The 12876-nt window shown below is 43.5% G+C and overlaps 2 protein-coding genes across 6 annotated transcripts in view; both read left to right on the forward strand.

The window, feature by feature from the left end:
• The window catches only part of LOC6552032 (transcription factor cwo), a 12371-nt gene extending 2146 nt beyond the window's left edge, over window positions 1–10225 (forward strand). The window contains exons 2-4 of one of the 3 annotated variants that reach the window (XM_015154571.2): window positions 5985–6577; window positions 7092–7413; window positions 7475–10225. In XM_015154571.2, coding sequence (XP_015010057.1) covers window positions 7140–7413; window positions 7475–9072 — 1872 coding nt within the window. In that variant the 5' untranslated portion in view covers window positions 5985–6577; window positions 7092–7139 and the 3' untranslated portion in view covers window positions 9073–10225. The remainder of the gene's footprint in view (window positions 1–5984; window positions 6578–7091; window positions 7414–7474) is intronic. The other 2 variants (XM_001980641.3, XM_015154570.2) reach the window with 2 other exon arrangements.
• Window positions 10226–10676: 451 nt separating this feature from the next.
• LOC26526505 (probable G-protein coupled receptor Mth-like 11) lies at window positions 10677–12836 on the forward strand. Of its 3 annotated transcripts, none has more exons than XM_026980505.1 (7): window positions 10677–11348; window positions 11411–11555; window positions 11603–11785; window positions 11853–12119; window positions 12172–12340; window positions 12406–12600; window positions 12668–12836. In XM_026980505.1, the coding sequence occupies exons 1-7, from the start codon at window positions 10734–10736 to the stop codon at window positions 12750–12752; spliced, it is 1659 nt and encodes a 552-aa protein (XP_026836306.1). In that variant the 5' UTR covers window positions 10677–10733; the 3' UTR covers window positions 12753–12836. The 3 variants fall into 3 exon arrangements, with proteins under 3 accessions (XP_026836306.1, XP_026836308.1, XP_015010492.2); XM_026980507.1 differs by having other exon boundaries at window positions 11874–12119; XM_015155006.2 differs by lacking the exon at window positions 12668–12836 and having other exon boundaries at window positions 12172–12345; window positions 12406–12480.
• Window positions 12837–12876: the final 40 nt, after the last annotated feature.

The following is a 12876-nucleotide window of genomic DNA, read 5'->3' on the forward strand; positions in this document are numbered from 1 at the left end:
AACAGCGTGGGTCTATGCATCCCCAACCAACTCCTTTGATTGGCCATCGAGCGCGTGGAGGGGGGTGCAGTTCACGTGCTCGGGTGGCCCTTCTAGCTTTTGGGTGGCGCTTCGGGCCATGTCCTTTTGAAGGTCAACAAGTTTTGTGTTTCGCTCAGGTTTTTGTTGGTTCTGGGGCTATGTTTTTTGATTGAGCTTTATATTTGGCTATTTTGGTATGCGGTGACCGCCACGTTCCTGGGAACGTTTTCCTCTATAAATACACAAGGGCTAATCGAATGAACCGCTCATCAAATATTCAGGTCCCCAATTTGATTGGCCTTTGGATATGTTTTCGTTTCGTAGTCTGGTTTTTTCCAGTTCGGTTTTGGGTTTCACTGCGGATTTGGGGGAAAGTTACTCATGGGCTATGAGCAGATATGATTACGTATACGTCACGTGTGCCGCTTAATTATGTGTCTAGCCGGGTTAATTATCCCAACAAAATTTGATTAATGAACGAAACTGGTTAAACATAATGGTTAATCTTTGCTCACGGGATCAGCGCTGAAAAAAAGTAATCTAAATAAATATTATAAATTCGGTTGCGGTGACTCTTTATCAAATGGCACTTGGGGTAAACACGCGTCTTCATCGCGGCTGAAGTGTTTATAATTTGCATTACGCGCTGCCATCTTAATCAACACCCAAGTCAGTCATAAATGCGAAAAATAGCAGAGAGAAAACACAAATAGAGATAAGCAAACACGCGATAAAAAGCGGTACGGGCGTGACGCACAATCGCTCCTCTCCAAACCGAAATGTATCTATCTATATATCTATCTAAAGGCACATGTGTACCTATATATGTATCTTGTATCTATAAAGTGTCCAGAGTTGTCAAGCGTCAGTGAGATCTCGGGTTTGTTGCACGACGAGACAGTTGCTAAACCGCCCCGCAAAACAATTAAAAAATACACCCCGCAACCCCATTTAGTACTCAGCTGTCTCTCGTTGTTTTCGATTTCGGGATCTTGACAACGACGCCATCGAATTGAAGACATTGACCCAGTGATTAGTGATATTAACATTTCCCCATTCACATCCCATTGGACGCCATGGATCTGGAGCCGCACGAGATCTCTGAAAAAGTGTGTTTGTTTGCTGGCTACTTCTGTGTTGCAGGGGTTCCAAATGGATTTCCTGCACAACATGAACTCACAGATGTTCAGCAAGACAACACGTCAAAAATATCAACAGGATATTCAAGATTGGAGCTGCTAAAGCAATTTATAATCTAACCAGAAACCATCGAAAGTGTAGAAATAATAAAAATGCATAAGAAAGACTTGAATGGCCATATTTTTGATACCTTTATTATTGCTTTGAAATTTGTGCTCTGTTGTTCATGAACGTAAGATAATTAATAATTACTAATTAGTGGCAAAAATCCCATATCAACACAGTTGTTTTTAATATATTCACTCTTTCGATCGCGCTTATCACCAAAACGAATAACAAACGCATGCACCGCGCTATAAATAGCAGAACGGAGTGTTATAAATTATATGGACAGATATATATCCGCCTGCGTCGAAAATGTTGGCGATCCTACCCGATCTCGATCCGATTCGATCCGCATCGATACGTTTCGTTCCGTCGCCGGACTTATCGCCACCACCACCATCATCATCATCGTCGACGATGATGATCGTCGTCCGCTCCGTTCGCCGTCCATTGGCATTTGAGAAGCGGGCACGTAGTCGTTCACGTTCCATGCAGGCTGACCCCTATAGACCCCTCAAAAAAGAAAACCCCCACCAGTAAAGCTACAGTCCTCAACTCACGGGCGGCAAACGTGCCGCAGATATTGTGAAATTCGCATGGTATTTGTGCAGTACGACTATGTGGTTGATTTTTTTGATTAATGCACTCGTCTCGATGCTTTTTGTTTTTTTGGTTTGGGTCCGCTGACTCATGACCACTGCATTTGATTGCCGCTAAACGATTTAAATATATGGATTTGAGTGTCTTTTGACCCAGTTATGTCCAGTGCGGACATTCATTTCAGCTGGGGAATGCGGATGGGGAATATGAAAATGTTGAAGATCTGGGATGCATGATTAGCGGAGGAATTTGGAGCGTACGTTGGGATATTTGTGAATTTCTATTTCTTGATTAGTAATAGTTAGTTGCTTAATTTCTATCGTTAAATAGATATTTAATAGTTGGGGAGATTAGAAGTATGTGTAATTCCTTTTGCAAATACTCAAGCTCTTGATGGGGCATAACTAAGCCCACCTTCTGTTACCAACTTGCCTCTATAAGGCACACACGGCTATCTCAAGCAACGCTGCACCGAATACACAAAACGACGATTTCATAAATCAGCTCTGACTGTGATTCACTTTCCTTGGAACAAAGACAGCTCTATCTCATCACCAGCTGGATTTGCAAATGAGGCGCGATACGAAACTTCCATTTGCACTTTTGCAGCGCTTCTTGAAAATTCGTTGAAGAAGCACCAGGGTATGCGTAATAAGCCAAAGGCAGCCGCCTCCAATTGGCCTCGCATTTGTATCTACATATATGTTTTCTTACACTGCATCTTTGTGTGTGTCGTATCTGTATCTTTGCGAGTCGTGGCTGTGTCGGTGTATCTGTTTATACTCGACTCGCACCGAATTGTTTTTCGCCTAGACGGCACGCCAGAGAGCAATTTGCCGGGGATTGTTGCCCTCGATTCCATTGCGATTCCATTTACAAATCCAATCCCAAACCCAAGGACCGAGCCCCAAAACTGTTGCCAAGCAATCCATCCGGCACGTGTGCACGTTTGTGTGTTGGTTAGTTGTTGAATCAACTGAAATGCGAAATTCGATTTTGTTACGAATCGAATTCCGCTGGTGCAGCAACTTTTTTCTGGTCTTTGCACTTTGGCCAAAAACAATTATATCACGTGCCGCCCGGTAGATCGCAGTTTTTTCAACTGAATATTTATGAGCGCTACGCGGCATATCCAGTTTCGGTTATAGTTTCTAGTTTAAGTTTCGGTTCCAGTTTTGGGGATCTCACGTGATTGTGTCGCTCACCTGAACAGCAGATGCTCCGCTGCACTTTAGCGTAATTGGTGCTAATCTAGCCGAGTGTGTTCGAGTGTTCGTGATATAGTATATAATAGAAGCATATAAACACACCTTATCACCGACCGACAAACCCAAGGTCGTCGATCAGGCGAGAGCCAGACCAGACCAGTCCAGCCCCGCCCACTTTTGTTAATTAGACGCTGGGGCAGACTCTTCTATGTATTTAGCTTGATTTATTTCTCTCTCCTCGAGTTCGGCGTCATCGTTCTGCCGTTTGTTGTCGCGTTTCGGTTGTTTTCCACTCTCGCCCTCCGAGATTTCACAATTCGAAGCAGCGCATTTCCATTGCCCAATGTCGATATGGAAATTTTTGTGACACAGATCAGCGGCGGAAACTGTTGGCATTGAATGCCACGACTGTCCACCGTAAACATGTTAGCTGTGTAAATCAATACACAAGAAGAAATATCATCAACAAGTTGATTTTTACGAAAAAGAAAAACCTATGCGGCTGCCCATTTTCCCCCAAGTTTATTCACTTGAAAAATCAATTTCTTATAAAATTAGGCGATTTAATCAACATTTTCTAGAAATCGGTTTTATTTGTGGTAGCAAATATTATTTGAATGTGAACATTTCATCAAAAACCAGTCATACTGCAGTTCTTCAAGTGCTAATTGCTTAAGTAATAAGACGTTGATTGAATTATTTTATTTTTCCCTCTACATTTGGACACGATGTAGGCATTGTTATGCTCTTAGCATCGGCAAAAGTTTTATGAATCACTTGTGCTCGAATGAGTCAACAGTGAATGACATTTTCTGTTGGTTAACGCAAGATTAAGAGGCGAAGATATGACTGTCCCGTAACTGATTAACATTATTACAGACTTCTGAGGTGCTTGTAGATCCCCATCTAATCAGACTATTATTGTGGAAAAACCCAATCGAAGAAGAGATTAATTAAAACCGAAAAGAACAAGTTGTTTTCGGCTTTAATCAGCTAGCCCTACTATTTATTGCTCACAAAAGACCAACAAAACGGCATAAAAACAGAAAATGATATACTAGAAAACTCGTCACGTGTAGCGTGGCAATCTAATCTGTAGGGTTTAATTACCCCCGATAAGGACAGGAAATGGTTAAACACAAACTTGAATATCAATACACAAGTTCACAGATAGGTGTATTCATATGGGCTCGAATTCTTTTGAAATTTCTATTATATGTCACTACGACTCTTGGCACATGGTCTAATTACGAGTATCACAGACTCATGCGTACACAAACGTGTCGGTAGCTCCCCCACACAGTAAATTACGATCCGGATAGGGAATGGTGTCCATGCCTTTGGCAACAAACGGGTGGATGATCGGAGGAACTGTCGTCATGGCAGGGCAGCGTCGCGGAGTACTTGTAGATCCCATCGTCAGCCTCGTATTTCGATGCCAATTACTTAATAGTGCGACCACACAAAGACGGCACACGAAAAGTAAACAAACGTAAGACATTTCGGTGGGCCAGCGCCATTCAAACGGGGGGCACATTGCCAACTTGTTGGGGTCTTCGGCATGGCTCTCATGAATCAAGCGAGTGATTCTCACTGACGTTCCCAGTTTGGTGCTCTTTGGCCAATGATTAAAAGTACGCCACCCGAGTACACGCCATGTTCACGGGATTGTTTGATATCGACCCCATCGGATGGCGCAGCCCTCCAAATTAAACACGAATGATGGCTAATACTCTGGCAAACATTGTCGTCGGTGTATCGATGTATCGGTTTATCAACGCCCACGAACAATTAAGTTTTCATATAGCAGACCCATACTGGGGATTATAATAACGTTTGCTTCATGTCATTCATCTCGTGCGGATATATCGAAATCCGATTATGACTCAAACAAATCCTATTTCAGCTTAAAAGCAGAAACATGAATTGATCGAATTAACCAATTAACCAATTACCCAACCAAATTCTTTACTTAACTGAGTGCAGTCAACCTGCAATCCAAGGCGATGCCACGCCCAGTCCAAATCACTTTATTTGCATTACTCATACGCAGTGTGGTTGCTCGGTGGCACGATAATTGGCCACGGTTTATAAATCGAATTCAGCAAATTGCGCTAAACGCCAAGATGAAAACAAGTTGCTGCCGCTTTATTTTTAGGGGGGTGGGGCCAGGGCGGTCGGATAAACAAGTTCTAGGCGCCAGCGACTGGTGCGTTCTGGTATCTGAGTATCTCACCATATACTTGATGGCTAATTCGGACTTATGTAGTATACTCTACTTGCGTTTGTTTGTGGGGTCGCCTGCTTATCGCCCAGAGCCATGACACTTATTATTATTTCGCTCTTGTGGTCACTCTAGTTTATTTTGGTTTTCTAGCGCTTTCTGGTCGATGCTTGTGTGTTTGTTTTGGTTTTAGTTTTGGTTTTGGTCTGAGAAATTGGCATTCAATGAGTCTGTAAAACGTAGAATTGTGTGGGTTTTCTCTCTGGCTTTACCCCCGTGGCGCTTGGCAACAGTTTTTATCGAGATATTTGTTTCTTTACAAATTATGTTCAACTTTTCGCTCAGCTTTTTATTATATTTGCTGTTCGTTTTTGGCACATGGCAATAAAAACGTGTAGGTTCTAAATTTAGCTGGCCTGATATGTGTAGTGGCCGCTTGAAAACGTGTGTCGTTCCTTAAGACATCTGGCAAATGCTTTTTGAATAAAAATGTGTTTATGATCCACCCACGATCCTGACATCTTGTCCAATTAAATGTGCGTGTGTAATTGTGAGAGAACGATCTCCTGCCTGGACTGAGGATCCATTCCGGATCCGGATACCGTATCGTATGCTAACCGTACTTTAAGGCATTTCCACCCGTTTTACTACAACACAAACCAAACAAAACGCTCGTTTGATTTTAGCCAAGCGACCAACAGCCCAATATCCGGCTAACTGATGGAGAGCTCATTGAGGCACACTGATTGATTTGGCTGATCCACAGCGTTTTCGAGTCGAAGCGACAAGTTTTAATCCACTTTCTCTTTGTTTTCTTGCAGCCTTAATTTATTTTGATGATGAATTTTAAATAAATGAAAAGAAACTGAAAGCAAACAATAAACCATATTTAAAACGCATTTAACTAATAACCGTAGACTAACTAGCCCTAAGTTATTACACCTAAGTTAGGCTAAGTTATGCGCCTAATAAATGCATTACTAAAACAAATAAAAAAATTTGAAAAACTACCATCTAAATACGAAAATTTGAACGATCTGAAAAAAACAATACAAAACAAAACCAAATAATATAAATCATATTTGAACAAGATTTGGACTTACCTGTGTTTCTTTATCCTTCCCACTTCTTTTTGCATATCGAAACGAATTATAGCGAAGCAGCTGTCTCCAGTTTTCCTTATTGCACAGAATCTAGTTTAAATTTTTCAACATCAGCCACGGCATACAGCGAGGACGATGCTGAATATGCCACCGGAAGACGTAATAAGACATCGAGGGTAAATATTACAATTTTAGAGCGACCCAAAACTCGCTATCATTTCTAAATCAATTGAAAATATATCGAAATCGAAATCGAATACAAAACGACTGAGACAAGATCAAAGGATCAAAAGAGCATTAGAGCAGCGCCCCGGATGATGACCACGCCCACTAGCTATCACACACTCTCACCCACCACCAACTACCACCCACCACACACCCGGGCAATGACCTTGAGCCATGACGACCATGCCGCCATCGACGCAGCCGCCACTTTTGACCCTTTTTTATTGTTAGAAACAAAGAGCACCGAAAAAAACCGTTGAAAGTATAATAAAGTGAAAAAATGAGAATCGAAATTAGAGAAAATAAAATGAAACAAAATAGCAAAAGAAAATCGTCTCTCAGCCGAACATCATTACTTAGGCTAGGGGTCTAATACGCCCACTAACTACCCTTAAAATGGGTTCTCTAGTTAGCTGAGCTTCAAGCCATTATTAACCAGACCATCTCTACAACTTCTGCCCACAGCAAGATCCACTTTCCCATCGCATCATCGAGAAACGGAGACGAGATCGCATGAACTCCTGCCTGGCGGACCTGTCCCGCCTCATCCCGCCGCAGTACCAGCGCAAGGGGCGTGGCCGGATCGAGAAGACGGAGATCATCGAGATGGCCATCAGGCACCTGAAGCACCTGCAGAGCGAGTGCCAGCAGAAGGAGAGCGACTACCGGAGTGGCTACATGGACTGCATGAAGGAGGCGGCCAAGTTCCTCTACGACGTTCACATGCAGGACTTTTGCCACCGCCTCTTGGGTCGCCTGCAGGAGCACATCGATGAGATGTTCAAGAGTGAGTACATAGCCTAATACCGAAATGAATCACTAAGCAACTTATGGTTATCCCTACACAGCGGACTGCTACAAGTCGACGCGCAGCTGCCACATGCCGGATAATGTGAGCGCCTCCAGCGGCAGCCCCCACCAGGCGTACCACCCACCGCTGTGCCACCTGCGCGACATGTTGGCCACCTCTGCCTCGGATGTGGAGCACAGTCAGGACCATAACGACGTCAAGGATTTGAGTTTCCGGAACCATCTCAACCAGCTGCAGCGGAGCCAGCAGGCGGCGGCAGCGGCAGCAGCAGCAGCAGCCGCAGCAGTAGTTGCAGTCGCCAATGGCAGTTCGCCGGCTTCGAATGCCGGCATGGACTCGAAGGTCCCGCTGAGCAATGGTGGCGGCAGTGTTGGAGCACCGCCAGTAGCTGATAACGTGCCCACTAATTCCACGGGCAGTGGACCGGCAGCAGCGTGTGCTGGGGGAAACAGCAATAGCAGTGGCAGTAACAGCAGCAACGCAGCCAGTTCCACCACCTGTCCGCCGGCCGGAGGCAGCTGTCCAGCCAAAATCACACCGCTGGCGGCACACCAGCAGCCCCACCAGGCGCCAGTGATTACTTCGACGGCCCCGCATCATCATCACCATCATACGGACAGCAGCCACCACGACTTCGAGTCGTCCAGGGAGCCGATCCTACACACCGATACCTCTAACATGCACTCGCCACCGCCCAGGGATCTGCTGCTGCAGCAGCATCCCCACCTGGCCCATAGCCACCATACCCAGGACAGCCTGATGTCCGTGCGCATGCGCAACTATTCGGAGTCCTCCCACGAGGTGGAGCACAACAACAACTACAAGTACAAGAATCACATCAAGGAGCGGTTCGTCCACGAGCTCCACGACGAGGAGACGAGCAGCGAGCATTGTCCGGTGGCGGCCCACCTCCAGAGCGATCACTCCCACTTGCAGGCCTTGTCGGAGCACTCCAAGGACGGCACTGAACCCGAAATAGCCCCCATTATGGCCAAGAAACGGAAGTTGGCCGAGGCAGCGGCCAATGGAGAAATACCCCTAGAGGTTCATACCGAGTCCAGCAACGCGGGAGCGAGTTCCGCCAACCGACTGGACAAACCCTCGCCCTCGTTCAACTTCAGCGACATCAAGGACATCAAGGCGGAGCTGCACAACGGCAACTCCAACTCCAGCCCACTGCTGGCCAAGCTGAGTGCGGTGGCTGCTGCCGGTGGCCAGTTGAGCACACCGAGTAGCACAACCGCTCCACTGCCGCCCAGGCACTCCTTTACGGTGCCCATATTCGCGCTGCACGGACAGGGCAACTACTACGTGCCCCTGAACGTGGACTACAATGCACTGGTGCCTTTCCTGAATGGAATGGATCTGCTGGAGAAGAGCTACACCAGCATGCCCGTGGTGCATCCCATCAACATCAATGTGAACTTCATGCCCAGTTCACCGTCCGCCTCGCTCTTGGCCGCTGCTGCAGCTGCCGCTGTGGCCGTTGGCAAGCAACAGCAACAGCAAGCTGTGGTGGCCGCCGGAGCGGGACATCCCCTGTCCACCAACTCGGCGGCGGCTCAGGCAGCCGCTGTGGCCGCCGCAGCGGCGGCCAAGGCCAAACTGGAGCAGGCCATGAACCAGAGCTGGTAAAGTCAAGCAATCGCAATGCAACGGGTCGACAGATGGAACAACACTACCTCAGTACTTCTGTGAATAATCATCAAATGATTAATCTCAAAACAAAAACACTAAGCGACATCTGCGCCCAAATGTACCTACCATACAGAAAAGGTTAATGAAATCGGAGGAGGAGAAGCAAGCGAATTCACTGGGGGTGTATCCTAAATCTCTGGCGGATTAAAAGCATAGTTAGGTCTTGTATCTTGTATTACTTTTTTGCCAACTTTTGTCCACAGAGCGTGAGCTATGTAGCTAAAACCAGTGCTGAACTGGAAATTCAGTGTGTAAAGGTGTTGAAATGCTCTGGAGATTTTAGAAGTACACCAATTTGTTACCTTTGGATTAGTTTAAACCATAGAGACAGCAAGGAGCCGCCGCCTCAAAGGCTGGGCACCTACTAGTGAAATGATTTCCAATTGTTAAGCGAGGTGGATAAAACAGCTAGAGTAGCTAGTTGTTAAATAACTTGAACAAAAATTGAATGTCTATTATAGTGCATGCATTGAAAACTACAAAGAACATATATGTATGTTGTGTGCAGCCGATAGAACGTATATGATGCCAAGAGTCAGTCCCACGTAAAAAATCTAATGGATTTTAAAACAAAACTAAATGTGAATTAAATGTATTTTTAGAGGTTTAACGTTTTTTGCAATTTAAATAAGTGTTGTGGTTTCATATAAGGTAGTCAGATAGCCAAGTGACTCCCGTCAAACAAACAAAGTAATCTATATATACAAATCAAATATATTGATAGAAACATATATATAGTAAACCACTAGTCAGAGAACTTGTACGAACACGTAAAACAAAAACAAAATGGGAGATAAACAAATCAAAAACCTATTATATTCTATGTGTAAATATTATTAGCAAGCAATTGTCCTTTGTTTAAGTTTGTATTTTAGTGACAAATTATGTTAGGTTGGTTGGTTAACACATGGGAAAAAAAACGAAAAAATATTTGAAAAATACCCAAAAACTTTTCTATTCAAGGAATGCACCGCGTTTCATTCTCGAAATGCGGTCTATAGTTATTATTATTATTATGATCACTACTGTATAACACTTAAGTTGTTTCTTTGTGTTTTTGTTATTCAAGAAATTAAACGCAATTTCCAGATCCTTCTGTCACCTAGATATTTTTATAGGAACTGCGGAAACGATTCTGTTTTGAAAGCTAAGCTTCGTTGCGGCTAAACTAAAAGTTGATAGCACAAAGATTATTAATGTTTTATGACTCTTATTAATGTGTACGATTACTTTTACTGTACGGTACTGTTAATATACAACTACGTTACTGTTTAATATATTTTATAAATGTATACAGATGTAATAAAAAAATCAAAATGAAATCGAAACTCCTTTTTTTTTCGGAGTTACCAGTTAGGTAATAGCTACATTTTTTTATGAATTTAATCTGGTCACTCACTATTTTTCATATATTTTTCTCAGGGTATGATTTAAACTTCTTTCTTGGAAAAACTGGATTATGCTCAATGCACTTGTTTAATCGCGCCACATTTAAGTTGCAGCACATGACGTAAATATTGCCACTCAGCTTGATTTTATCTTAGTGGTAAAAACTCGACTGTCGTCGTCGCATTGTTTCTGGATTTCCACAGATATCAATGTCGTTCACGTTATATCGGGCGAAGAATCAAAGTGGCTTGCAAAACAAGTTATTCTGCTTCCAGTGGTCCAGCGGAGCAGTCATCTCAGCGAACTCGGTGCAAACGATCCTGCTGCTTGAAATGAGTGCAACTTTATATCGGGTCTCCATATGGAGCTTACTTTTGGTTGGCATTGCTGCAGATATCTCAGATTGTGATTTCCTTGATACCGTGGACCTAACGCACAGTTCCAAGTTCGAAAACGGTTCGTATAGGTACGAGGATCTCATCATACCTGCCAGACTTACGGGCCAGTATGACTATAGGATCCTGGACGGTGGATCCTGGGAGCATGTCTCCAATCACGTCAGGGGATGTATTTGCAAGCTAAGGCCGTGTATTCGGCTCTGCTGTCACCATAGGAAACTGATGAGTAGTACACAGTGTTCCAAGGATGTAGATGCAGACCTCACCTACGATTATGCTCTGGACATAACGCTACGAAATGGAAGTGTGACTAGGAAACACATCATGAATGAGATGATCGTCCAGCAGGATCTACCAATGCCATGCCAAATCCATTATGAACTGGATGCAGAACGATACGCAGAAGACAAATGGACATTATTCGAAGTTAGTTTGGAGGGAACTGGAATGGTTAATATTACTTGCATTAACATTATTTCAAATTCCAGAACGGAACTCTGCTGCGACATTATGACAATGCGTTTCTCTCCAAACAGGATTACTGTTTACAGCCCAGAAGGTCGAAGTCTGGAGAAAGTTACTCACTCGTGCCTTATAACTGCATCATCCAGCCTTCGATGACAATGGCTTATGGTAATAGTCACTGATTTCAAACGCAACCAATCTAACTTTCCTTTCAGTCAAACTAGTGTCCGTGGTGTTTATGGCCCTGACAATTGGTACCTATTCGTGGCTTCCCTTATTTCATACCGTCCATGGCAAGTGTTGCACACTGTACTTCGTAAGCCTCATGGTTACGTTTCTACTGAACGTAGCCAGTATGTTTGGGGTATTTATAAACGATTTGATGTGCCTACTCAATGGTGAGATTATACGAGGAAGGATAGCCACTTTAACTTTATATGTATACTAAATATATATGTACTAAAGGATTCGCTGGATACTTCGCAGCAATGGCCACTTTTGCATGGCTTTCCGTGATCAGTTACGATGTCTGGAGAAGATTTGGCTTGCATCAGAATCGAGATTTCTGCAGAAGCATGGGAAATCGATTTCTTCATTACAACCTCATAGTTTGGAGCATTGCAGCCCTCTTGACTTTGGGTGTTTTCATAGTAGATCTACTGTTCCCATATTACAGCGACTCAGGTTCAAATTTTGTGCCAGGCGTGGGCGTAACTTCCTGCTGGATCATGAGTAAGTGTATATATGCTCCTCGGACTCCATTAACCCTGACTTTCCTTTTTAGCCGATGGCTGGTCGGGTATGGTTTACTTTTATGGCCCGATATTTCTTCTTATTTTATTCAACGGGATTATGTTCTATTTAACAATCCGTAACATTCGAGCGGAGAAAAGGCTGAGACCAAAAGTCATTAAAAATTGCGACGAGAAAGAAAAATCGAGATTCCGTGCTAAGTATTGTATCATTTTCTTTGTTCTTTCCAAATGAGAAAGCTGAGTATAACTTGTAAGTTTTTCAGTTACAGCCTATATGTGTACCTTTTCGTAATTATGGGTGGCTGCTGGATTCTGGAAATAATCGCGTTCATATGCGAAATCAAAAATATCTTGCTACCACTTATCAAAGCGAATGAACTGGTTAACTGCAGTCAAGGCATTATAATATTTCTTTTAACAATTTGCAACAAGGAGGTACGGAAAACCATAAGGGACCGGTAAGTTTTTTGTTTGTTATATTATTTTATGATATTTTTACTATAGAATACCATTAATTCTCTTCAGAATACAACCTAAACGCACCAGTGGCATTGAGTTCGAAACTTGCACAATGACGCAGGACTGTCATCTGATGCATCAATTGAATTAGTTAGCAAAACATTTATGTATTCTGTTGAAACTTGTTTGCTTATCAGTCCGTAGTGTATAAGTGGTTCTTTCAATAAAATTTAGTATGGCTTACATATGAAAATGCATTTAATCAATAGCAAACC

The sequence above is a fragment of the Drosophila erecta genome, unplaced genomic scaffold, assembly GCF_003286155.1.
Source record: "Drosophila erecta strain 14021-0224.00,06,07 unplaced genomic scaffold, DereRS2 tig00000000-arrow-pilon, whole genome shotgun sequence".
Lineage (NCBI taxonomy): Eukaryota > Metazoa > Arthropoda > Insecta > Diptera > Drosophilidae > Drosophila > Drosophila erecta.

Excerpts from the sequence above, each read along its gene's own strand:
- LOC26526505 (XM_026980505.1), top strand. The coding sequence starts at position 10,734 with ATGTCGTTCACGTTATATCGGGCGAAGAATCAAAGTGGCTTGCAAAAC. Across the intron at positions 11,556-11,602 it reads TTCGATGACAATGGCTTATG|TCAAACTAGTGTCCGTGGTG; the intron begins GTAATAGTCACT and ends CTTTCCTTTCAG. Across the intron at positions 12,120-12,171 it reads AACTTCCTGCTGGATCATGA|CCGATGGCTGGTCGGGTATG; the intron begins GTAAGTGTATAT and ends TTTCCTTTTTAG.